The sequence below is a fragment of the Amblyomma americanum genome, chromosome 3 (assembly GCF_052857255.1).
Source record: "Amblyomma americanum isolate KBUSLIRL-KWMA chromosome 3, ASM5285725v1, whole genome shotgun sequence".
NCBI classification, from domain to species: Eukaryota; Metazoa; Arthropoda; class Arachnida; order Ixodida; family Ixodidae; genus Amblyomma; species Amblyomma americanum.
Window position 1 is genome coordinate 195187448 of NC_135499.1, and position 26132 is coordinate 195213579.

General features: G+C 47.6%; 2 protein-coding genes across 2 annotated transcripts in view; both read left to right on the forward strand.

Annotated features, from left to right (window-relative positions):
* The window catches only part of LOC144123566 (corticotropin-releasing factor receptor 1-like), a 52830-nt gene extending 49208 nt beyond the window's left edge, over positions 1–3622 (forward strand). The window contains exon 7 of the mRNA XM_077656383.1: positions 2786–3622. Within this exon, the coding sequence (XP_077512509.1) occupies positions 2786–3070 (285 nt within the window). The 3' untranslated portion in view covers positions 3071–3622. The remainder of the gene's footprint in view (positions 1–2785) is intronic.
* A 6779-nt stretch (positions 3623–10401) lies between these two features.
* The window catches only part of tn (tripartite motif containing protein thin), a 119472-nt gene continuing 103741 nt past the window's right edge, over positions 10402–26132 (forward strand). Inside the window, exon 1 of the mRNA XM_077659491.1 lies at positions 10402–10712. The gene's annotated coding sequence lies outside the window, so the exon portion shown is untranslated. The remainder of the gene's footprint in view (positions 10713–26132) is intronic.

Below are 26132 nucleotides of genomic sequence, written 5' to 3' on the forward strand. Positions count from 1 at the left end.
AAAAGCATTTCCATTATGTCACCAGCGTGCACCATGCATTATTGCATATCAAAGCACTCAAATCTCTAAAGAACCTTTCCGGACATATTCAGCAAAGCATGTTCGCGTATTTCTTCACAGCAACAGGCATTGTGCAAAGCACTCACTGTACTTCACATTTAATGGCCTGGTTTCACTCTGTCGGAAGAAAGTATTTCCTTGCTCATTCTTTCCACTCCCGTACAAGCCGCGAGACGCGCAAATCCTCCCATGCAAGTCCATCACATCAGTGCATTAGTTCGCTAGATTATTTCAGAAAAAAAAAGAAACCGGCGAAATAAGCGCAAAGCACATCTGCCACCGTATTCATCTACCATGTTTCTTACGCTGCAGCTTTCATTATGAATAAATGCTGCTACGCATCGTACGCTCGAGGATTGGCTGCTCCGAAACAAGCTGTAGAAAAAAAACTAAAACGTAAATCCGCGTGCACACAGATTGCGGTCGGAGCTGCACGTCCCAGTTCACTAACCCCGCCGGAATTCCCCTCGCCCCCATCCACCCACGCGGCCCATGCGTGCCCTATGTCCCTGCCAAGAAGCAAAGAGTGAGTGAGCTCAGGGCAACGACGATCCTGCCGCATCTGGTCGAAGACCCCGAAATCCAAAGCCTCTGCAGCATCAGCGGAGCCGTAAGCCGCCACTCCCTTAGCGGGACGCGATCCTTCGCCACTCGTCCCCCGTTTTTATTTCTCAGATGCACTCGGCGCCGCTCTCGGGACCCCTTTGCATTTATGCCGTGCCGTACGTCGGTCCCACAGGGAGGGACCAGGCGGCAGAAGATGCCCCATTGTCGGGAGCCATGGGCAGGTCGTTGTCACTCAGTTCGCTACCCCGCCCCTATTTTTTGCGATTGCCACGAACACGAGTGCAGTCGACTAGTGTAACGTCATCACCTGAAGGATCCAACCCTTGCAAAAATGGTCTATAGACTGTCTATAGATTTTATAGACTTTATTGCCTTCCATTAGTTATTTCTTTTGTCCATTAGTAGTCTATAGACTATCTATATACAAAAGTGTGTGGCCAAAAATCTATAGATTGTCTACAGACTGTCTATAGAATTTGTATTGCCTATAGACTATTCTCTAGCGTTTGTCTATAGAGAGTCTATAGACTTTATATACAGAAGTCTATAAATAATCTATAGACTGTGTAAAGAAATTTTTGCAAGGGAGATGCACCGCCGGTAGCCTTAAGCACCTGTTTCGGCATCTCCAACGTGTCTTGTTGACCTCTTGCATGCGCTTGGTTTCTCTGACTGTTACGCAATCGCAGAATCTGGTGGCGCCGTGCATTGTGTCGATGAGGGCGAGCGACATTGTGCGCCGCCAGGTCGCGCCCGGGAAACGTTGCAGTTGTCGAGTCTTACTTGCCTGGGATTGCGGGTGCCCCTCTTCTGCCCCTGCCTTAGCGCAATCGACGACGAAGGCGCAGGAAAATCCTACCGAGAGCCTTCCGTTGTTGCCATTTTCTGATTGGCATTGCTCATCTTTCTATACGCTCGGGAAACAGGCCAGTCCTGACAGGCGAGTTCTCCACAGCTGTTCGAGTGCCGTTGCCGTAACATTGCACAACGCTACCCGACATCGTATACGTTAGCTGCCATTACGTGTTCGGAAAAAAACATAGGCGTGCCCGTGGCAAGCTATGAATCGTCTTTGTATCGTTTCTTTTAAAAGCCTCATATAATAATGATTGTTTTTTTTTGGGGGGGGGGGAAGGAAATGGCGCAATATCTGTCTCATATATTCGTTGGACACCTGAACCGCGCCGCAAGGGAAGGGATAAAGGAAGGAGTGAAAGAAGAAAGGAAGAAGAGGTGCCGTAGTGGAGGGCTCCGGAATAATTTCGACCACCTGGGGATCTTTAACGTGCACTGACATCGCACAGCACACGGGCGCCTTAGCGTTTTTCCTCCACAAAAACGCCTCATATGCCGCGGTGTTGTTCTTAGCATTTCTGTTTCCGTCTAGAAGTCATCTTGTCAGTTAGCAGTGATGTTCACCTGTTCATCTGGATCCTGCGAATGCCGGCAGTTGAGATTCCACTAAAGGCACATTCATTCCTTACAGAAGTTAGCGCTAAAAATTTAACGTAGGGAGGGCGCAACATGAGCGCTTGTGTTGCTTCTCCTCAAGGTCCCGTTTTTGGCGCTAACTTCGGTAAGGCATGAAAAACGAACTAGCCCAACTCCACGCTCTGACGTGGACTCATTTCTTTAGGGGCCTAAATTAAGGTATGCCTAGTTGGGCCAGTTGGTGCAAATTATTTGTAACAAAAGTAAGCTAAAAGGGCGAAATACGGAACAAAGGTAAAAAAGGTGTGCACTTGTCCTCTTGTCCCTGTGGTTCTTTCTTCGCCTACTTAGAGCTCTTTTACAAAGAATAATCTCCTTCAGATGGTGTTTAAACCGAAAAGCGTAACTCTATCTAGTCGCTGCTCTAAGCTCTATGTTCTCTTATGACAGTGACAGTCCGTACTGATTTTATCCCTCCAGTTGAATAAAGCCAACAAGATGTTCAGAATTGAGACAAATCTAGATCTTTCAGCGTGACGTTTCTGGACAGCGTAACAATATTTCTTTCAACGATACGTTATACGCGCTTTCTCAGCAGGTCCAGACCACTTCCCTCTTTCCGCTTTGCTTTTCGGCCAGTTGATACATAGTAACATGTACTGAACATTTTCGACCTTCATCACCTTTCTGCATTCCCTCTGTCCTCTTGTCCCGCCCACATGCACAGGTGCAGACTGCGGTGCGCAACGCGTACGTGCAGGCCATGATCAGGCGCAACCCTAACCGCCACTCGCGCGGTCGAGGCCTGTCGCAGAGCTACTCGGCCTACGGCGATGCGAGCTCGCTGGCGCCCGAGCTGCAACCGCACGGTGGACACAAGGTGGTGCCCCTGCGCAAGACGCTGGGACCCGCTCGCCGCTACTCCGAAGTCCAGGTGGAGACTCTCTCCTCCATCGTGGCTCCACTGCACGAACACCCAGCTGTCAAGTGGGAGCGGAACTGCTACTTCTGAAACCCTCCAGACCTGAGCACCGCTAAGCCTCGAGAGATTTACGTCACGTGATGAGAAGACAAGTAAATGAGGTCGCGCACAGATCACGGGTAAGAGCGCTTGTGGGAGGTTCAGTGGACGGCGGCCCTGGTACGGACTGCAGTGCGTAGGTCCTCGTAATACGCTCGGATCGTTAAACTGCTACATGCATCCGTGGACAGAGGCAGAGTTCGTTCAAATCTGGATGTACAAGTCTTCGTTCAGAAACTCTGCCATAGACACGCAGGAAATACGCTGTATTGCTCCGCGTGCCGGACATCAAGAGCAACTGCCCTTTGCTATCTGAATATACCAAGGGCAAGACGAGATGCACTGCGTAATATGCGAGAGACTCGGGTTCCTTCACCGAACTCATCGACATCCACCATTGCCGTCAAACTGTCACCCTTGGCCTGACCCACATTATGCACGCCGCCAGGACCGTGTCAGCTACTGTCCGTCAGTGGAGCGGGACCGAAGACTTGGCAGTGCCACTTTGCCGTGTGCGTGCAAACTCATCCCTCCTCCTTTTACCATTCCCATCATCGTCATCTGTTCCTTCTAACAGCGGACGCTGGAGACAGCTGTCTGGGGCAGAGCTGTCGAGTTTCTTGTAAATCAGTTTTCTGAATAAAGACGCTGCGTCCTATGTCACCTCCTCGCTGCGGTCCCGAAATATTAGATGGGCAGACAGACAGACAGATAGACGTACGGACTGACCTATGGACTGACCGACGGACGGATGGATGGACGGACCTACGGACTAACCGACAGACAGACAGACAGACTTTCTTCCTGGCTATCTGTCCGTCCGTCGGTCAGTCAGTCAGTCAGTCAGTCAGTCAGTCAGTCGGTCGGTCGGTCGGTCGGTCGGTCGGTCGGTCGGTCGGTCGGTCAGTCAGTCAGTCAGTCAGTCAGTCAGTCAGTCAGTCAGTCAGTCAGTCAGTCAGTCAGTCAGTCAGTCAGTCAGTCAGTCAGTCAGTCAGTCTGTCTGTCTGTCTGTCTGTCTGTCTGTCTGTCTGTCTGTCTGTCTGTCTGTCTGTCTGTCTGTCTGTCTGTCTGTCTGTCTGTCTGTCTGTCTGTCTGTCTGTCTGTCTGTCTGTCTGTCTGTCTGTCTGTCTGTCTGTCTGTCTGTCTGTCTGTCCGTCCGTCCGTCCGTCCGTCCGTCCGTCCGTCCGTCCGTCCGTCCGTCCGTCTCGCACAATGCACCGAAACCTTACAACGATGGTAACTTTTAAAGAGAAAGCATTAAGCGAAAGCCGGAGTCGTCGTCGATGCCGGCGTCTTTGAGCGAGAGCGCAAAATCCGCGAAAAATCCCTAGAGAAGTAACATAGAGAGCAGGTGTGCCAGTAGGCCACGTGACCTTGTGACGTCATTAACCCCCCCCCACTCCCCAGATTTTGAGAAAATGCCCCACTGTGGCAGGTGACAGTTAAATAAACGATTGGTCGCGATAGGTTGCTCGGCAAGAACAACGAGGGTCCCAAAATCCCCACCGATGGCGGCACATGCCATCACACGGCAGTGGCGTGCCGCTTAACCGCTTCACCTCTGCACCAGGAGCGGCATGAGGACTCCGAGGGATCTATGAATGTAGAGAATGATCAATTCGGCGTTTATGAATATTAACCCATTAACGCTCGCGCCATGCCCTTGAAGGGGAGCTTAAGTGTTCCCCGCCGCCGCCGCGGTGGCTCAGTGGTTGCGGCGCTCGGCTGCTGACGCTATAGACACGGGTTCGATCCCGGCCTCGGCGGTCGCATTTCGATGGAGGCGAGATGCTAGGAGCCTGTGTGCTGTGCGATGTCATTACACGTTAAAGAACCCCAACTGGTCGAAATTTCTGGAACCCTTCACTACGGCGCCCCTCATATCCTGAGCCGCTTTGGAACGTTAAAACCGCATAAGCTATAATCCAAACAGAAGTGTCCCCTCGGTTTTTTTCTTTTCATTAATACGTTGCTCCCAAAGTCGTTTTCTATTAAGCTCCAGGAACGTTACAACTGAACGTTAGAATAGCATCTTTTTTCCTAAACTTAATAAAGCATTTCAGCAACATTTATGCAAACTGGATAAAATGTTGAAGTTCCTCTGCAAGACGAGACCCGCCAAATATGTGAAAAATTCAAACCTAATCTCTGCGACGAGCAAGAGTTAAAAAAGGTCACATTTGAGCACTGTAATACAGGACAACCAATAGGTGAAACTCACACATACACCGTCTAGCAGATACCACCAGGCCCTCAATCTCTCCAGTCATGAAGGAGGTCCGGTAACGGATAGCGGTGGCTGGATAATTAGTAGAGCTTTCGCATTAAATTTTAGGCTGTGAATGCAGTCTTTGGCAGGCATCAACTGAGGCATTTAAAGGAAAAATTCCCCTATTTGAAAAGCAGCATTACTGTACGAACAGTGGTAAAGTAAAAAAAATGCGAGTAGTTTTCATCATCATCATCAGCCTGACTACGCCTTCTGCAGAGTAAAGGCCTCTTCCGTGTCTGTCCAATTAACCCCGTCCTTTGCCAGCTGCATCCACCGTACCCCCAAAGTTCTTATTCCGATCCGCCAACCTAACTTTCGGCCGCCCCCTGCTACGCTTGCCTTCTCTTGGAATTCACTCCATTACCCTTAAGGACCGGTGGTTATCTTGCCTTCGCATTACATGCCCTCCTCAAACCAATTTCTTCCTCTCGATTTTCACTAGGATGTAATTAACCCGTGTTTGTTCCCTCACCCCTTCTGCCCTCTTCCTGTCTCCTAATGTTACATCTATCAGTTTTCTTACCATAGCTCGCTGCGTTGTCCTTAACTTAAGCTGAACCCCTTTCGTTAGCTTCCGCGTTTCTTCTCCGTAGGTGAGTGCCGATAAGGTACAGCTGTTGTATACTTTTCTTTTGGGGGATATTGGAAAATCGCCATTGATGATCTGAAAGAACCTGCCATATGCGCTCCACCCTATTATTCTTCTTCTAGTTATTTCCCCCTCAAGATGCGGAAAACGGTCACTACCTGCCCTAAGTAGATATATTCCCTTACCACTTCCAGCCCCTCGGCACCATTTGTGAACTGCTGTTTTCTTGCAAGACTGTTGAATATTTGATTTTCTGCATGTTAATTTTTAGACCAATCGTTCGCTCTGCCCGTCTAACTCATTGATCATGCTTTGCAGTTCATCTCCTGAGTGACTTAGCAAGGCAATGTCACCAGCGAATCGCAAATTACTTAGGTTTCTACTTAATTAATTACTCGGTAGTTTTAACGTCACACTAATAATGTTTTCAGTGCAATATGTAATACTATCGGTTATTGTCTATCATTAGCGTAACGTTTTACTGTGACATGTAATTTCATTTCCTTTACTTTTTCCCTTAAAGGCCTGAAGTCATTACATAAGGAGGGAGCAAAATCAAGATTTTTGTGACAAGAACCTATCAAAACAGAGAAATAATAATTGGATAATAGAGAACAATAACAAAAAACTATGTAACAACTAAATGATCTTGTTTGAACAGCTGTTCAAAGTGCCGAGGTGAATATGGCGGAAACTTTTTGCCCTCAGGAAAAATGGTGATTTAGTTTTTCCCGGAATGATTTCCGGTTAGTGCATGATGCGATGGTATTTGGTAGGCTATTCTATAGTGCTATCGCGTCCTGAAAAAATGAAGACTTTAGTCCTAAGGTGCGACAGTTGATGCGTGCAATGTTATGGTCATGACTTAGGTGGCTAGACGTCCTGTGCGGAGGTTGTAGATTTTCGTGTCTCGTGCGTGGGTGATAATAGAAATGATGAAGAAGACAGAGGCGAGATATGATGCGGCATTACAGCAGTTGCAGTAATTACTGATTCTTTATCTTTGTGTTCGTCACTCGCTGCACAGGTTGACGGTCCCATTTTATCAACTTTCTTATCCCTACTTCCTCCGCATTTGAGCCTTGTTCATTTAGTATGGGTTCCCGGCCACAGCAGTGTGACAGTAAATGAGATTGCTGATAATCTCGCAAAGGCTTCCCTCAGCGGCCCCGTGTTGCCAATCATCCCGGCTACAGCCTACATTACAGCATCTAGATTTCGGCGACGTGCGTTTTTAAGCACGCAGAACACATCACTTTTAACATCGGCGGATTATGAGCACCTTAAATATTATTGGAACAGGAAAATTTGTTGCTCTCGGCAGCTTGAAGTATCACTGACGAGGCTACGCTGCCGCATCCCCCCTCTAAATTTCTATTTACACAAGTCGGGTTTGGCGCTCTCTCCCCTTTGTGCATTTTGCCGTGAGCCAGAATCCATTGAACATTTTTGGCTGTATTGTCGCCGATTCAACTCTCTGAGAAAAAGGTTGCTGGAGGAGCCCTTGCAGCATCTTGGCCTTAGTTTGAGCAGCCCGCTCTTGCTATCATTTGGCGCCACCACGTTTGGGTTTAGCCACAGATCTGTTTGCACCGCTGTTCAAAATTTCCTGATAGAATCTCACCGCCTGCCTTGCTAAGTGTTTCAACCTTTTCTTTTCTATCAATTATTACATTTTGACTAAATCATTATTCTTTAATCACTCTCTTTATTATTATTCTTAAATTTTTAAAATCAAAACACTCATCCCTTTTCTGTTCTTGACGAAAAATTCACCGGTGTTATGCTCCCACGTGCTTTTCCTTTTTGTTAACTGAGTTCAGTTGAATAGCCACCCGATTCTTGGCCGATCCCCCAGTGTGGGTATGTGCCATTTTTTGATAGGCTAATAACAACAACAACAACGACTCGAGTGATGGAATGGCAAGAGACCGTTTCAGCGCGGTGTTACTGGTTTTCCTTGAATAGCAAGATGTTATAAAGCGGATGGCGGGATTCTGTACGGCTTCAATGTCAGCGGCGAGGTACGCTTGTGATGGGTGCCAAATGGATGGCGAATATTCTAGTTTTGGGCGAATTAATGTTATATATGCTAGTTTTTTCTGTCAGGGGATGCGGCCTTCAGATTACGGTGCAGGTATCCGACTGTGCTTGAGGCTTCCGCGCAGATGTTTTTGATCGTGAGTTGCCCATGATAGCGATGCATGGTATTAGATGGAGGCCAAGATATCTGTAGGATAATGCGGGGTCAATGGAAAGTGAGTCAATATTGTATTGACGCCGATTCACGGTACGCTTTCTGGTGAACTACATGGATTTTCATTTGTTGATGGTTAAGGAGAGGAGGTATTTATCACACCAAGAGGAGAGAGTGTGAAGATAGGACTGAAGCAAAGACGAATCGTTGGTCGCCCTAATCACCCTGGATATGACGCAATCATCGGCAAAAAGTCGTAATTTTGATTTCATATTGCAATGGAGATCATTAATGTAAATTTGGAATAATAGTGGTGACAGGCCTGCGCCTTGAGGTACTCCGGATGTTACATTGGAAAGAGGAGAGTGGCTATAATTTGTAGAAGTGAACTGCTTGCGCCCTGAAAGAAAATTTTCGATCCAATGGATTAGGTTGGCGGGAATTCCTAGTGATGAAAGTTTTCGAAGTAAATGATTGTGGGGGACCCGATCACATGCTTTGGAGTATTCGAGGAATACAGCATCTACCTGAAGGCTGTCGTCCATGGATTCGAGCAAATCGTGTCTGAACTCGGCAAGCTGGGTTTCACAAGAAAGGTGTTTTCTAAAACCATGCTGGTTCGGATAAAAGAAGTCGTTAGATTCAAGATGTGTCATTAGGCTTGTGGATATAATGTCTTCGAATAGTTTTCATGGCACACTGGTTAGAGAAATAGGATGGTGGTTGGAGGTTGATTTGCGGTCACCGGATTTAAAGACTGGGAAAATTTGGGCAATTTCCCAATCATCCGCAACTTCCTCCAATTGTAAAGACTGGGTAACGATTAATTGTAGTATCTGAGCCAGGTCGTTGATGTGTTTTTTTAGTAGTTTACTACTGATATGGTCACAGCCTGCTGACGAAGACAATTTTAGAGAAGCAATAAGGTTACTGATACCATTGGCGTCGACCTGCATTATATGCATGTAACTGGTGAGCATTCCGGTGATGTTAAGGCGGTAGAGTTGTTTGCTGGAGCAAACACCGAGACGAAATAGCGGCTCAAAACGCTGGCACACTGACCTGGTTCGATTGGTTCTCCATAAGTTCCCACAAGCGCTATTTGGTTCGGGCGAGACCTAGGGGACAGGATGCGCCAGAATTTGTTGGGGTTCGACTGTAGGATTCTAAGTAGATCGATGGGGAAGAATTTATTTTTTTTGCAGCAGCTAGGCTTTTAATGAATGTTTTGTACACTGATAATATCGGTCCTATGTACTAGGGGAGTTAGATTTCTTTGCTGATCGATAGAGGTGCTTTTTCCTGTTAAGACGTTTCAGGCTTATGGTAAACCACTCGTTGTCATGATCGGATCTAATATTTATTTTTGGGATGTATTTGATTCTGAAGTTCATCATTGTTGTTCTGTATAATTCCCAGTTATGATTAACTGTTCTTGATAGATGAGACTGCAACTCATAGGTGTTACTGCAACTCATACAACAATTCTATAACATTATTCGAGTTTTCTTTGCTGCCTGTATTTGTTTCGTTACCTGCTAATATTATTATTAAAAAATCATTATCTTGGTGATCATCATTCTCTTTGTGGTCGTCATGCGACGAAGGCAAAATGGGAGTTCTTGAAGGATCGATATTCAAATGGCGATTAAGGATTATACTACCGGCAGTCAACCTCGTTAGCGAATGCAAAACGGCAGTCTCCTGTCATCTTGTCAGCGTGTACGAGAAGGTTTTACTAATGTGTGGCAGAGCATACCGAAAGGACTGGCCGGAATTTTGGAGGCTTCCACATTCTGGTGTCACCATTGGGACGTCAATCTTTAATTTCTCCCATTTTTAAGAATAATCGTGGTATTGTACGGAGGCTACACCACACAGACTGCATATGCGTCTGCTTTGTCTGAAAATTGGCCTCTACAGCTCCCCAGGTTTCCATCCCGGGTTTCAAAACACGTTATTAAAGGGTACACAAGCCGAAACGGGCGCAGTCCCGACAGCTGGCGCGGCACGTTACGTCAAAGTCGCGTCCACTCCGCCAGCACTGTTATGCAAAGCCCCGCCGGCGTGGTTTTGGCGTCGAAAGAGCTCCAAAGCCTGAGCGACCAACGTCTGTCGAGGGGGCACACATTTCACTCTCAAGCCCTTTAGAAGGCAGGCGGCGCGAACAACAAAAACGAATGCAGACGAATTCTCGCACGGCCACGTGACGCCTGTCTCTCCGTTTCGCCGCCAGGGGCGCCTTGCTGTTTCCTTTTCGGATCATGTTGCACCGAGTGCGCTTGGGGTCGGGTGCCCAAATTTAGAACGCCAGGCCCGTGGCTCCGTTGCAAGCGTCGGCGGAAACAGGGAAAGAACAAAGCCAAAAGATACGGGCCTCCGAGGAGGCTGTCAGATTCCACACGAGCCTCTTTATCTTTTTCGTTGTTCACTGCCCTCCTGTCTCGAGCGCTTGCCTCCTTCTCGTGTAAAGCGTGCACGCGTTTGTGGACTTGACTTGCGGTGAAAGTTGCCGAACGACAGAGACGACTGCTTTGACTGGGGAACTTCATGAGGTTGTGCCGTAGATAAACAGGTACGTCGGTTTACACATCGTCTTCCATGTGCGCGCACTACTACATTTCCATCGTCATTCTTTCCACGCTCAGCAACGGACTGGAACAGCCTTACACACGACATCGCCTCAATCACCTGTCCATCAATACTTACGAAATGTTTAGCTACTATATTTAGCAGCGAATGATTTATGTACCTTACTTGTTTTCTTTGTTTATTCAACATGCTTTATAGATGTAACCTACCCCTTATGTAATACCTTCAATCCCGGGGGCCTTTAAGGTAATAAAGTGAAGTGAAGTCGTGAACACATTTTGATGGCATTATCGAGGCTTATTTAAAGTGCGCGTGGCCAGCCGCTTGTAAAGGACGCACCGCTTGGCGTCAGCGAACCCGTGTGCAGCTCGCTACTTCAGAGTCTGCGATAGCGAGAAGCTGTGAAAATAAATCGTTACTTTTTTATTTTTCGCGCCCTGCTCACGGAGATAAGACTTGAATAAGTTGCTATGTACGTGCCATAATGACAGACATTGTGTGCCTTTCGCCTTGAAGCTACCGGCTAAGGGTTGCAGGAAGGGTTAAACTTTCAAGCCCCCTATGTCTCGCGGATTTCGTCAGCCGGAACAATAAAATGCAGTGTGTTGTGCACACGCCCCAGAAATCCTCACAACTTTTCAAAATGAATTTGAACGTGAGCAGAGATCCGCCGGTCTCCCTTCCTGAATGTAGCGTTCTACTAATGGGCATGAATTCCAGGGTTCGATATTCGCGGTACTTCGATATAGGTTTTCGCGGTACTTCGATATAGGTTAAATATAGGAGTGCTTGTCCACTCAAGGTAGAAAAATAAGGTGGTTTCGCAATAAATAAATACGTCATTAAAAATAATCCACAGATCTCGAGTTCCGCACCACTTATCAGCTCGAAAGTTGCTTTCGCATGTAAAAACCACTAAATCTATAACGCCGATAGAAACTGGATTTGATGTAGTAAACGGAAGGCAACTACTTCTGTATATTTTGTGGGCTGTTCCATCTTCGTCATTTTTTTTAAAAGTCCTGACCTTTGGCGAAAATCTTCCAGCTGCGACAATCTTTAATGCTTTCACTTTCAAGTCATTGGTCCAACTTGCGTCGAATGCATTAATTATTTTCGGATAACCAAAATTTCTTCAAATATCCTCTCACCGGCAATTTCTGGGGCCAACCCTTGCTTGTGCTGGTGTTTCTGTAAACTTAACTACCCTGCTAGTACGGACCACCTTGGAAAAAGGTAACCAGGCTGCATGTTTTGGTTCTCGGTCATAAGCGGAGCACTTGTACCACTCTGGAAGCTCTAAATCCCAGTGAGATAAGCAGCCTTGTCCTCTCCCTTGAAGAGCTTTTAATCTTTAGAGAAGCCAAAAGGTCTTCCCTAAGGGAATGAAAAGCAAACGTTGCAGCTTGGTTACTTTTGGCACAGATGGTACATGTAGTTCAACCATGCAACGCGCTTTCTAAATTTAAATATATCGCGATAGTCAGGTCCAACAGGGACACCAGCCTAGAATACAATGCTCCGCCAGTTCATTGATTATTATCTCTGATTATTAGCTCCATCGTTAAGTGCAAATAGGTCTATGGACAGTTCTATTGACGGAACAACCCCGTCAACAGGTTCTTTCGCAACCAGCGTCCATGCTCTGCCGTAAACGGTGGCAAGGAAAGTGTCTAACTAGCTCATTAATGAGTGCTTAGTGGAGAACCAGCGCAGTTAGTCAATGCATTCAGGGTTCAGTTAAGGTTTTACAGTTCAGTCTGACCTCACTTATCTTTTATGCCTTGTGCGCGGTTGTAAGCCACGCTTGTTTAGCGGATCACTAAGTTTCTACTGACGTTTATGTGTAGCAGCATTTGGCCTCACGTCATTTCAGAACACGTTAGGACGCATACGAAGTGTGAAGCATTAATGGTCGTTTGCTGCTGCTTTATACGCTACATCACTGGGCGCGCGTGAACCCAAATAACGAACGCGAGAGGAGCACATCTTCATCAGACTGCCTTTGTATGCCGTAAGACAAACTATGCTGTCTAAAAAGTAACAGTAATAAAACAAAGAAGAAACAGAACACATTTGTCTGACCTAAGCAGGAGAGGGGCGAAAATAAAGCCTCACTGCGTAGTTTCGTTTTTCCTGGGCAAAAACCTGGTAGAGAAGACATTCTATCCAGAGAGACGATAAGAGGAAAATTGAAAATTTGCCTAGAGTATGTGAGCCACTAGGAACAGTGTACTTGGCATTCATGGTATTGTGAGGCAGAAACGAGGGTCAAGAACCAGTGAATGAGGACCGACCTGAATGGCTGTTGTGCCTCGGCAGACATCGGAGAGGACAGAACAATGTGTATATGGTCACCTTGCCATCAACGGAGCTCCCCTCCCGTTTATCTTCTTTGCGACGACGCCTCATTGAATTCTTCCGAGAATTTGGGTCAGAACGTTCTAAAGACGAACCCATTTCTATCGTTTTTGTCATTGCACCGCCCATTGCTATAGTTGTTTGCTCTCGTTGCTTTAGGCAGCGAAACCTGCAACGACTTTCGCAACTCCTTCGAAATGGGGAGAGACGAGATAAGAAGAAGTGGTTTACGTTACACTCGCTGGTGGAGCACTTGTCCAGTACCAAAAATAATGTTATATTACGTATAAGAAAAAAAAAATGCAGTGAGAGCGGACATGTCTGCACTAGCCGGGTGTCTTATTTTAACCTTACTTTTCTTGCCACCTTGTGTCAGGCCTTCTCGGCTCAGCAGAGAAAATGACGCCCAAAAACACCTATTACGGGGAGCGGCAACGACGGAGTGCATGGCACTCAGTGCACTTTGCGCACCCTAGCTAACGACCGACGGTGCGAGCGTATGCGTCTGTTCTGTCTCGTGGCTATCCGTCGTTGGACCGGACCGTCGACTTCATGTAGCAGCGATGACTAAAATTTTCTGAGCACTCATGGCTCTTTCGTTAGGTGCACACACGAGTAACGGGCCTAGCAACTAAAGTGCTAGGCTCCTGATGAGTTCAGTGGGAGAAGGTTTTTCACACCTTTCCGCATTAACTGGTTCGGCAGAAGTATTTCTGTGATAAAAGTGTACACGAGTTCGTCTCTATGGAATTATGGAGCACCTTGGTGAAGTTGTATAAATCTCCAACTCTCTCGGCGTCATTCGCGGGATATGAGAGTTACGCGAGAACTCCCATTTTCATATCAGTCACTGGCCTTTAGCCATTTTCATATCCGTTACCAGCCTCTAGGTTGCGGTGATAGTATGTGCAGCCCTCTCTCACTCACTCACTCACTCACTCACTCACTCACTCACTCACTCACTCACTCACTCACTCACTCACTCACTCACTCACTCACTCACTCACTCACTCACTCACTCAAAAACTCACTCACAAACTCACTCGCTCACTCAATTAATCACTCGCTCACTCAATCACTCTCTCACTAAATCACTCTCTCACTCGCTCACTCACTCAAACAGCTTTCCTTCAAGCCATGTCTGGCTACTTAGGTCTCGCAAGTGTTTAGTTAAGAATTTTCCATCTAGAACCCTCACAGCAGCCATCTAGCACCCTACCCTACCCTAGCACCCGCCTTAGTAACATACCCTAGAAAAAAAATAGAAACAACGACCAGTCGCAGAGAAACACTTACCCCACCTAACTGTAGGAACACCCGCGCGTATGAGGAACACAGGGCCTGAATGTACTGCCAAACTGAGTGCATCGTAAGCGGTACACTTGTCACTGCACGCCAAAGAACACGAGCACGCATAGCCAGGAAACTATATAAGCGTCCCATGGAACGAGGCGCCATTTTATGTTTTCATAAGGAGCGCACAAGCTTCAACCTACCGAGGCCTGCTCTCGCAACCGTCTTTTAAGGTTACGAAACCCTCCGAAAGGTTATAACGATAGCTCCTAACAACTGCGTAACGTTTTCTTTACTTATTTATTGTTTACTTTGAACGGAGCCTTCGCTTTTTTGCCACGCCCCAATGCAATTTTCCGTTGGGCAACGGCGGGAAAAGGGATTCGGAAGCAGTTCCCGTTCATTTTGTCATTTATTTTCTCTGGACGATAGTACGCCCGTGGACGAGCGTCCGAGACAAGGCTGTCCCGCGGCCCAGCATGGCAGCAGCAGCCGCAGACCGAGATTAGACTTGCAAATGCGCCAGCAATCGCGCGAGCGCCCCGGGCATCCCCTACGGGAGGTTGAGGACAGGAGTCGTACTCGGTCTGCACCGAATTTCCGCCGACAAAACCAGATTAGCTCCGCCCACGCTCGTTTAGATAGGGCCGCAAGAGACACTCGACGCAGTCGTCTTGTCACGTTTGACGGCGCGTTTCTTGACTGGTGCCACTTGAAGGCAGGACGCGATAGCGAGAAAGAGAAAAAAGCACTCCAGGAGGGAGCACTCCAGCGAGAGCCGCTTGCGTGCGTTCTCCCGGCTTTCCTCTGGAGCCATTCGCAAACGTTAAAGCGACATTCACCCACCGCCCGAGGTGAATGTATTTGCGCGGTTGCCTGTGGCCTACGAAGGCGACAAAGCGGTTTGATTTAGAGGCCTACTGAAGCCATGTACATGTCGCGCCCTACATGTTTATATTCATGACGCCACAAGGAGAACCCAGAAGAACGTTGCGTTGAGCCCATACTACAGAGTCCAAATGTCTACAGTGTTTGTGTGTGTATATATACATTAATCATTTTGAGAGAGTTAGCCGCACAAGTAAATGAACAACAAATATAATTTCCTTAGTTGTGTGAAGTTTCCTGTCTATGCAAACGTCATCGGGTATTAAATAGCGTGGATATTATGCTATAAATTACAAGAAGAAGAATTGGCGGTGCAAAAACTGGTCAAAGGTTACCCGTCGTGATGACGTTTTCTGCAGCAAGAAACTCAAATTATTTTGGTACTGTTTAGGCCGCCCTGCACTAGGGGAACGGAAGAGGGCATATTAAAGGGTGGGAGAAAACAGACATGAGGGAAAACTTTCCGGAACTCTCCACCGATTTACCTCCATGCCTTTCATTCGCCACTGTCTTTTCTACTGACCTCATCGTCGAAATTATTCACGAGCCCACCACTACGGAACCTTTCTTCCTTTCTTCTCTTAGTCCCTCCTTACGGCGCGGATCAGGTGCCCGCCGATAGGTGAGGAAGATACTGCGCCATTTCCTTTCCCCAAAAACCAATTTTCATTTTCCAATTTTCAGGCCGGTACACTTTCCTCTTTTAACTTCGACCTCAACAGCGGCATCTTCAGTCAGCGCAAGCAGTCTGAACGCGGTGTGCCGCCATTGGCCATATTGGCAACAAAAACGCGTAGGTCTGAATCACTTATGTACTAGCATGTTCCGCGGTGTGTGAACGGACCAAAATCCGCGTACAAAGAAAGGTGAAAATGCAGACGTTAAATGCATCACTGCATTAAAAAAATTACTGAGCTTACAGAATGCGACGAGTAAACAATATCGGTTAATCTGATATGATGAATATAAAAAATTGTCTGTGGTTTAGCACTGGTTAACCCAAGTCAAATTGCGAAAGCTTCGTTTCCTCGGCACGTCGTCTACGCAGCGTCTTATTCCGACGCTCTCGAGAATTCAAAGAGGTCTCTCCCGCAGTTGAAGAGTCACTAAGGGAGGTGTCACTTCTTCTAACCGCATCTGCGTTACGACGCTTCTCGAGTCTTGCGGCGCGTTCTTCTGGCGTCCCTTGAGCGCGTTGTCTCTTGCTCGCTTCGTTCTCTCGTTGTTGCGTCTCTTTTGCGCTCGCCATAACGACTACAATATGCACGCCGTTTAGCTAAACGTTGTTCCCGCTCTTCATCCGTTTCTTCCGCACGCCGCCGCTTCTTAGCTGCAGCACATCGTTGCAGCTTCACCTTATACACATCATCCGACCTACCGTGGAAGATTCGTTGGGACGACTGCGACGAGCCGAGTTTGGGGGCCGCTTTTTCACAGCTGACATGACGTCACGTAGAGCGAGCGCCTCCCCCACGGCAGCGGCGCGTGGAGGATTCGCTGGGACGATCGCGACGAGCCGAGTTGGGGGGGGGGGGGGGGGGGGGGCGCTTTTCCACAGCTGGCATGACGTCACACATAGGTCACGTTAAAGGTCAATGGTGGATTCTCCGGAACGACGGCCAAGAGCAAAAACCTCGAGCAGTGTTGCTTTCGCAATAAAAATAGTTTTAAACAAGGTGAAAAGGTAATGTTCCTACACAAGAGGACACGGAATAATAATAATAATAATTGGTTTTTGGTGGAAAGGAAATGGCGCAGTATCTGTCTCATATATCGTTGGACACCTGAACCGCGCCGTAGGGGAAGGGATAAAGGAGGGAGTGAAAGAAGAGAGGAACAAATAGGTCCGTAGTGGAGGGCTCCGGAATAATTTCGACCACCTGGGGATCTTTAACGTGCACTGACATCGCACAGCACACGGGCGCCTTAGCGTTTTTCCTCCATAAAAACGCAGCCGCCGCGGTCGGGTTCGAACCAGGGAACTCCGAAGAGGACACGGAACGTTCTCTTTTTAAGAGGACACGGAACGTTCTCTTTTCAGCTTGTTTAAAAATTTTCCTAATATTAATCATATCAGAGTAACCGATATGGCTTACTTGTCGCATTCTGCAAGCTCAGAAATTTTTTTTAATGGAGCAATCCATTTAACGTCTGCATTATTCCGGAGCCCTCTACTACGACACCTCTTCCTTCCTTCCTTTGATCTTTCACTCCCTCCTTTATTCCTTCCCTTACGGCGGGGTTCAGGTGTCCGCCGATATGTGAGACAGATACCACGGAACGTCATCGTCCGTTCGGCGCGACGCCTTGCCCGTTAGACAAATCGCTCTGCTACGTACAGTGAATTGGACGCGCGGAGCAGCAAACCACGTAGCGCAGAGCACGAGGGGGAGTGAGCGCGCGCGCAGGAGGGGGAGCGCCGGCTAGCCTCCCTCTACGCAGTGGCCGGACTAGCCTCCCAGCAGGGCTCAACTCTAGTCGGGCGCAGCCTTCGGCAGCGCTCCCGCGCTAGCCTCGCAGCCGGGCCCAACTCTACTCGGGCAATGGCGGCGTAATGCCGTCGCGTGCTGCTGGGGCAGTGGGGTACATTGCGAGGAGGAGGATTTTTCGCTCACGGCCAACGCCGCCGACGCCGACACCGGCTTTTCTGCTACGCGAGCTCCTTAACGATGTCGCGTTAAAAATTAATGTGGATTAGCTCAGCTAATCCAGGATATACAAAGCGAGAGATGTCGGCGTTCACTGTGTCCGTTGGCGTGGGCGTTGACAATGTTCCAGACGGCGATGACATTGAGGAAAGGAAGGGCGCATAACTGGTTCCCTGGATATGCGGACGCCTCATTCGTGCTTTGACACATGTGGCGGTGGTGAAAGATGTGGCCTGAATGCATTAGCGCTGACAGCGCTGTGGCTGACATGCGGCACTTCAGCAATAGCTTGGCCGCAGCGTTCATTTGGTTCATCTCTCGCGACCAACCATTAACTGCATGCCACCTCGCAGGGTGGCAGGGAGGGCGCGCTTCCTATCCAGTGTGCCGAACGCAATCAAAACGGGGTTTTGCAGTTGGACACCAACGCCACACGTACATGAAACGAGACTGAGGTCTCCACTGACCCGCGGAGCCGGTTGTGCGCCTTTCCTTTCGTGAAAATGGACGCCCTTTGCAAAGTTGTCAAACCGAATAAACTCTATGAACGCCGTCGGCTCACTTGTTTCGTTTGGTTTTTGAGAAAAGGAAATTATACGCTAACTGTCTCGCCTATATCGGTGGACACCCGAACCGCGCCGTAAAGGAAGGTGAAAAGAGGGAGGGAAAGAAGAAAGAGAAATCTGAAAATTGAAAGTTGGATTTTGAGGAAAGGTGCGGTGCTGCGCAGTGGCGGAACACCTGTGGCATGGTGCTACTAGTGGCGCAGGCGCAGTAGTGACTAGGGAGCGAGAGAAAGAGAGATATAAATATCCGCGGCGAGGCGCGTGTTGTCACGTCATGTGCCTTCTCGGAGCAACGCCACGGCGAAATCGCACGTTCGCGGACAGTAAAGCTTTCGCTTTAATATGCGTATGCGATATTGTTCAATGCTGTGCCGAGTTCCGTCGCGCGGCATTGACTGACCAAAGGTCTACGCACTCACGATATTATTGCTACGAAGCGGGCCTGGGCTTAAGCGCACAGACATACTCCAGCCTACCGCGAACGCTTGCGCAGATGGCGTGTAGGACGCAATCAACGTACTGGTGGGCTGCCTTTGTTCAGAGACGCATGTGGCGCCCACCTTTTGTGGCTGATCATAAAGGGTCGTGCTGCTTTCGGGACGACGAGTTCTCCTCGGGCACGCAGTGTTCTTGAGACGGGTTCTGCGTTTGGCACCTCATTACATTCTCGGCCGGCTCCCCTGGTTGTCTTGCGTCACCACGGTCTCATTTACCTGAATTCTCGCTGCCAGATCGGCTCTTCTGCCGCAGGATTGTTTGGTGGGCTTGCCTGCCTGTGGCCAACACGACTTCGTGTGAGTGCAGTTCTTTCGCTCTAAGCATGGGTAATTTTGGTAACGTGAACAGTCACAGTCGTCGTAGCCATGCTGGCCATTCTTGACAGCCGTTTAGGCTTGGGCATTTGTGAAAAGTTTTTCGTCGAACTGAGCAAGCTGTGTTATTAGAAACGAGACAGCCGCGACGGGTCATTGGAAACGACAGGCTTTCGTTAGGCTTTAAGAAAGGAACGCCATTTGCGGAGCGTAAGCCAATCGCAATGCCACGACTGCACACCTGCTTCGCAGACTCTTAATCTCGGCTTTTCAGTTGCCGCTGAAAGGCATAATATGTTGATGCCGTCGAGAGAGAATAAACAGAACCGCTGTATTTGTAGCCAGTATGTCACGTAAAAGAAGCTGAGCAGATCCTAATGACTACTACGTAAATGCACTTCGACAGCCGCAGTGGGACATAGCTGCAAAGGCAAAATCTTAAACCACTGGACTCCGTTTTCTTGGCCTTTGGTTGCTACTGAACTGTGGCAAAATTAAAGCGCGCGTTTGTTCACAGTTCAGTGTCGAACGTGGCATTGGCCTTCGAAATAATTCTGAAAAGTGTATAACCATGTGAAGAAGCCATGGGAAGCCTGTCGCTTAAGCCTGCCCATATGACACTCCCAATGCCCCTTATAGTGGCGGGCGTCTTCGGCGACCACATGATTAGTTATCGCTGCTTTCAGCGATGACCACCTTGTCCGATACGTGGTGGCATCCCGCGTGCCACCAGACTTTCTTGATATCTGTACTGGTGAAACTTGCCCCGAAGTTTTCCACAGGGGCGGAATCAGCTGCTAGGATAGATGCGAGCGTCCATTTTAGGGCTGCTGGGTTCCGTTCTGCCATGAGGAAATCTTCGCACGTGGAAAGAAAGTTAACCTCATAAACGAAGTGTTTCTATGGAAAATAGAGCGCAGAGTGAAATAGTAGTTTGCAATACAGTTATTATCCAAAACTCAGAGGCGAAATTTATTCGCAAGTCCTACGCTTTCCTACAGTGCATTTGAACGTGTTCCGCAGGATAGCAAGAAGTTTGCGATCTTTGCGGTTATGCATATGTTGTATACGTCTTTCTAATTGTTCGAATTATTGAAGTAACAGGCAGTGCCTTCTAGTCGATGAGAAGCCACAGCGCGGTCAGTGCGGACAGCATGTGAAGCTTTCTGATAGCACTGCGCTAAATATAGTCAATATGGCGAGAAGTTCGATGACCCAAAACCCTTGTCGATAGGTATGGCATAGTATGCATTTTATATGCGCCTGAACGTCCCAAAACTTCACATGGCAGATTGACGCCGAAGGTTTGACATTTCGGCATGATGATGATGATGAAATTTATTTCGTCAACGACCAGTAGATTGTCAGATCTTCGAGCGGTGTCAAATCTCTTTCTTCACCTCGACCTTGAGGATCCATGAAGTGGCATGTTGAGGTTTCCAAAGCCAGCACGGCCCTCTTTTGGGTTTCAGGGTACAAGATTTTTCGCCGTATCGTCCCACTCCCTTTGCTTGGTCAGAGAGGCCCGTGGGAGCTAGGTCCTCATAGCATTCGTATAATATACGAGCTAAATATTCCTTGGGATGCTTACGATACCTTGCAGAATGATTATGAGTCATGTCTCATGACTACGACTACGGATACTTTATAAGAACTTTATACACCTTACCTTGTGAAGTTCTGAGTCATGCTAGGTTGCACAATGATTATGGGTCATGACTTTGAGTACGCGTCATGACTATGCATACTTTGTACTAACTCTCTAGATTTAGGCTAATTGTAAAGTGCTTAGTCGTGGCACGTTGCAGAATGGCAGGGTCATAACTATGGCTACGAGTCATGACTTCATATGCCATATGCCATATGAGATTTGGGCGCTCGACTACTGATCCGGAGTTCCCGGGTTCGAACCCGACCGCGGCGGCTGCGTTTTTATGGAGGAAAAACGCTAAGGCGCCCATGTGCTGTGCGATGTCAGTGCACGTTAAAGATCCCCAGGTGGTGGAAATTATTACCGGAGCCCTCCACTACGGCACCTCTTCTTTCTTTCTTCCTTCACTCCCTCATTTATCGCTTCCCTTACGGCGCGGTTCAGGTGTCCAACGATATATGAGACAGATACTGCGCCATTTCCTTTCCCCAAAAACCAATTATTATTATTATTCTCCCATGTGAGAATTCGGGTGTTTTGTTTTCGCTCACCAGGGAGCGCTTCTGTTTTCGCAACACTAAACTCGTTCCAGCCAAGTTAGCGCAGTCGAGAGCATCTGACCGATGATTATTTTGAGTAAAACAAAAGAGGGAAGTGACAGAAAATGAAAGGGAGGGAAGACAGGGAGGGAGGGCGGCGGGCTTCTTTTCTCAACTGGTCGGTTTTCGCATTTCGCTTCTTGGGGTGACGCCGCCGCCCCCACCGCACTAAGCGAAACAGCAAGGTCGCAAACAAGAGCTCAAGCCAGCGAAAGTCTTTCGTTCTTGTTCTCTTTATTGCTGCACTGTTCGCACAAACAGCCTTGCCATGCATTTTGCGGTGACGTCATTAGAAGTCATCTGTGGGACACGCTCTAGTTGAGGGAGTGTTTGTTTATAAACGGGCGCTTTTGCTGCATTTCGGGGAGGAAGTGAAAGAGATGGAAGAGGTGCGACTGCTTAAAAAAAGATATTTATAGCTTTGAGGGAGGGGCAGTTCGGAAGGTGCTTAGGCGATGAAAAAAGGCAGAGGGAAGTGGGACACGAGCTAGTTATTCTGAAGCTGCATTGCGCGAATCGCTGTTCTCGAAGCAGAAAACGCAAAATGTTTGTGAACAGTGTCACAAACTGCGAAACCAAGTTAGGTGCCTTGGTTATGCAGGTTATAACTGATAAGATTCAGATTACGTGCACTATACAGAAGACAGCCGACATCGTAGTATATGGAAGAGGAGAGGAAGACTATTACTCAGGCAACATGAGTGTAGCCAGCCCACGACCAACCAGAGAAGTGGAGAACTTGACTGAGAACTTGACTGAACCCGCCGCGGTGGCTCAGTAGTTAGGGCGATCGGCTACTGATCCTGAGTACATGGGTTCGAACCTGGCCGCGGCGGCCGCGTTTCGATGGAGGCGAAACGCTAAGTCGCCCGTGTGCTGTGCGATGTCAGTGCACATTAAAGATCCCCAGGTGGTCGAAATCATTCCGGAGCCCTCCACTACGACACTTCTGTCTTCCTTTCTTCTTTCACTCCCTTCTTTATCCCTTCCCTTATGATATATAATAATAATTGGTTTTTGAAGAAAGGAAATGGCGCAGTATCTGTCTCATATAACGTTGGACACCTGAACCGCACCGTATGGGAAGGAATAAGGGAGGGAGTGAAAGAAGAAAGGAAGAAATAGGTGCCGTAGTGGAGGGCTCCGGAATAATTTCGACCACCTGGGGATCTTTAACGTGCGCTTACATCGCACAGCACACGGGTGCCTTAGCGTTTTTCTTCCATAAAAACGCAGCCGCCGCGGTCGGGTTCGAACCCGGTAACTCCGGCTCAGTAGTCGAGCGCCCTAACCACTGAGCCACCGCGGCGGGTCCCTTCCCTTATGGCGTGGTTCAGGTGTCCGCCGATATGTGAGACAGATACTGCGCCATTATCTTTCCCCCAAAACCAAAGCAACTTGACTGATTTATGTACGTATTAAAAAAAAGAAAGCTATATATGCGATAAAAACCCCGAAATTCGATTAGCGTAGCCTCGCGTACCTTAAAAGACCAAATGCCAACGAGAACCGCTTGATATCTGAAAACCACAATAAATTGTTCTAAATGTCCCCATAATCCTACGTTATGTAATTTTCAAAGGCGGGTGGAAAATATTCGTGAAAATGAACGAATAATATTATGTCTCTGTTTTAGTAAGCGGCCTATGTGAAAGTATCTTACTGCGGTTCAAAACAAATTTTACCACCGCTAAACATTAAACACGAAGTCTACAAACCGTCTCAAATGATATGTTTTTATAGCGGCACCAGGCACGGTGCACTGATGACGTAATTTCTTCGCCTTAAAAGGCTTTTCCTATTTCAAGGCGGCATAAAGGTCAGAAAGATACAACAGAAGGCCTAATGTATCCCGGTGAATGCATGCATTCATTTCCACAGAAAACAATAAGCATGTAGTAAGCTGACCTCGAGTGCCCTTTTGTTCCTGCAGAACGTCCGCAAGCAGCAAGCAAATGAATGTAACCTTCAGCACGTGCTGTTTTCCCCGATGAGAAAGGACTGCCATGAGTAAAACTGACAAGTCTTGCATTCCAGTAAAATAATTCATGGATTGCTGAGATAATATCCCACCCCTGCTTGGGCCTATACGGCTTGCAGTATTGTACAAATAAATAAAATAAATATATTATTCTGAAAGCTCTTCGTGGGAATAGAAATTCGATAATATTCTTTTTTATATTTATTTTTGCCCTCTTTCATATAATAATAATAATTGGTTTTGGGGGGAAAGGAAATGGCGCAGTACCTGTCTCATATATCGTTGGACACCTGAACCGCGCCGTAAGGGAAGGGATAAAGGAGGGAGTGAAAGAAGAAAGGAAGAAGAGGTGCCGTAGTGGAGGGCTCCAGAATAATTTCGAACACCTGGGGATCTTTAACGTGCACTGACATCGCACATATACGATGTAAAAAAAGTGGGCACGTGGAGCAATAAAAAATTTGCCTTTAAAACGGAGCACTGTCCACATTCCAAGTTGATCAAGTGCTGGCCCGTACCCAAGTGCCTCACCTTCCCTCTTTCCTTTTAAAAGTCGCGATTAATGCGTGCTATATTGTTTCCAATTAAACAATTGCCACTTGGTTTTTATTCCACCATGTGCAAGTCACGGTAATAAGAGGCTGTTCCTTGAATAAAAATAATAATAATAATTGGTTTTGGGGGGAAAGGAAATGGCGCAGTATCTGTCAAAAGCAATTAGTTTTTTCTAAGCTTGGCCTGCATCGCCTAAACGCATTTTTTTCATTACACAGCTTTTTCTAAAGCGGTCTTTATTGCGTTACGAAATACTCGTGGAAGCCAGACACACGATTCTGTAAAGTGTAAGGCTGCAAATCCCCCCTTTGTGTCTGAAGAATTTTTCTTTGTCCTCGCAGTTCTTGAGAAATTACATAAAGGAAAAGTAGAAGCGATAAAAATACCTCCGGATCAGTCGCTGGTCTCTTCTGTATGCGCTCTTTGCAGATACAAGATAACCTTTCTCCTTAGCCCAAAATACCCAGGAATACAATACCTATTTGATTAGCATCAGATATGCCAGGGCGATATGTGGGGTTTAACATCTCGAAGTTGCCTGAAGGATATGAGGGATGCTGTATGGAACCGCTGCGGATTAATTTATAATGGTTACGTAAGCGTATGTCTTGGAAGTGTCCACACTTTGTGGACATTTCGGAAATAGACGTGGCTTAAACGGCCGCGTTCTTTAGATGAAAAAAAAAAAAAACATATTCCGCCGCCGCTGTCTCGGATTCTGTAGGCTGCGAAAGTCCCCACTGACTTAAAATTAGACATGTTTCTTGTTCAGAGCGCTTTAACATAAATCGCAAGTATCTATAGGGCAAGTTCTGCAATATTCACTGCTGTGCTGCAGTTATTTATTTATTCTTCTATTTATTTATACAAATTACCACTAAAGGCCCTCACGCCAGAGGGTATTAAATTTAGGGGGGGGGGGGGGGGGGTTACAGGCAATAGACCAATACACAAACAGTGAAGTCACAAAACAAAAATACAACATGTGACATCCGAATAAATTTGTAACGCGCTATAATTCATTGTTCAAAGTGTAAAGGCAAAACTGCATGCACTGGGTATTCAACGACCAATGCAGTTTCAGCCGCGGCCGCGTGAAAGCAAAGACGCGTCAGCTGTCGCCGAGGAGCCGTCACCTCTGCACTTGGGGCGCCATCCATTCGGCGAGGAAAGGAGCGGATAGCATGATCACTTAGTGAGCGTTTTCAGAAGATCAACACCGCTAGTTTTCATTGAGCGCCAGCGTGACTGGCGCTGAGCTTGATGGCAACGTTCCGTGGCTATGCTTTCGCTAAACGGAACGACTTGCATATTGAAGTGTGCTCTCCGCCGCCGTGGTGGCTCAGTGTTTAAGGCGCTCGGCTGCTGATCCAAAAGACGCGGGTTCGATCCTGGCCGCTGCGGTCGAATTTCTATGGAGGCGAAATTCTAGAGGCCCGTGTACTGTGCGGTGTTGCTCCCGCTAGAAGCGCTACCCTGCAAAACGTCGTGCAGCTTTTTGGACCGCTGCCTGCACGTACTGCCGCACCCATCGGTTCGCTATAGAACAGGCGAGCAGCGCGCGGTATGACAAGCATGGAGGAAGCGATACCGCGAAGCGGTCGCAGCTGCCTAACGAGGGCGCGTTATCACTCCGCTGTGTAAACTAGCGCAGCTCTTGGGGCCTTATACGATAAATCAAATAGTTGTGAATTATATGCTCAACTCCTTTCTCTCAGCCTCTGCAGCACTAACGAGGACTTTGCTGCCTGTGGAAGACGATATGGCCATATACGAGAGGAGTGACTCGGGACATCTCGCCTCGCTTAGTGGGTTGCTCATTCCCGCTTTCCAACTTGAAGTCGTATGGCCTGGAACTGCACTATTACTTGATCTAATCGTTCCTCTTCCTCCTTATCTAACAGCCATGGCAATGTGCCTTTCTCTGCAATAATTCTCAACTATATCTGTGACAATCTATACTTGTTGTTTCAGTTTTGTTTGAACCGTATTAGTACTGTTTGACAATGTTGACCTATTGTGTTGTTCTTGTTTTGTTTGAACTGCAAG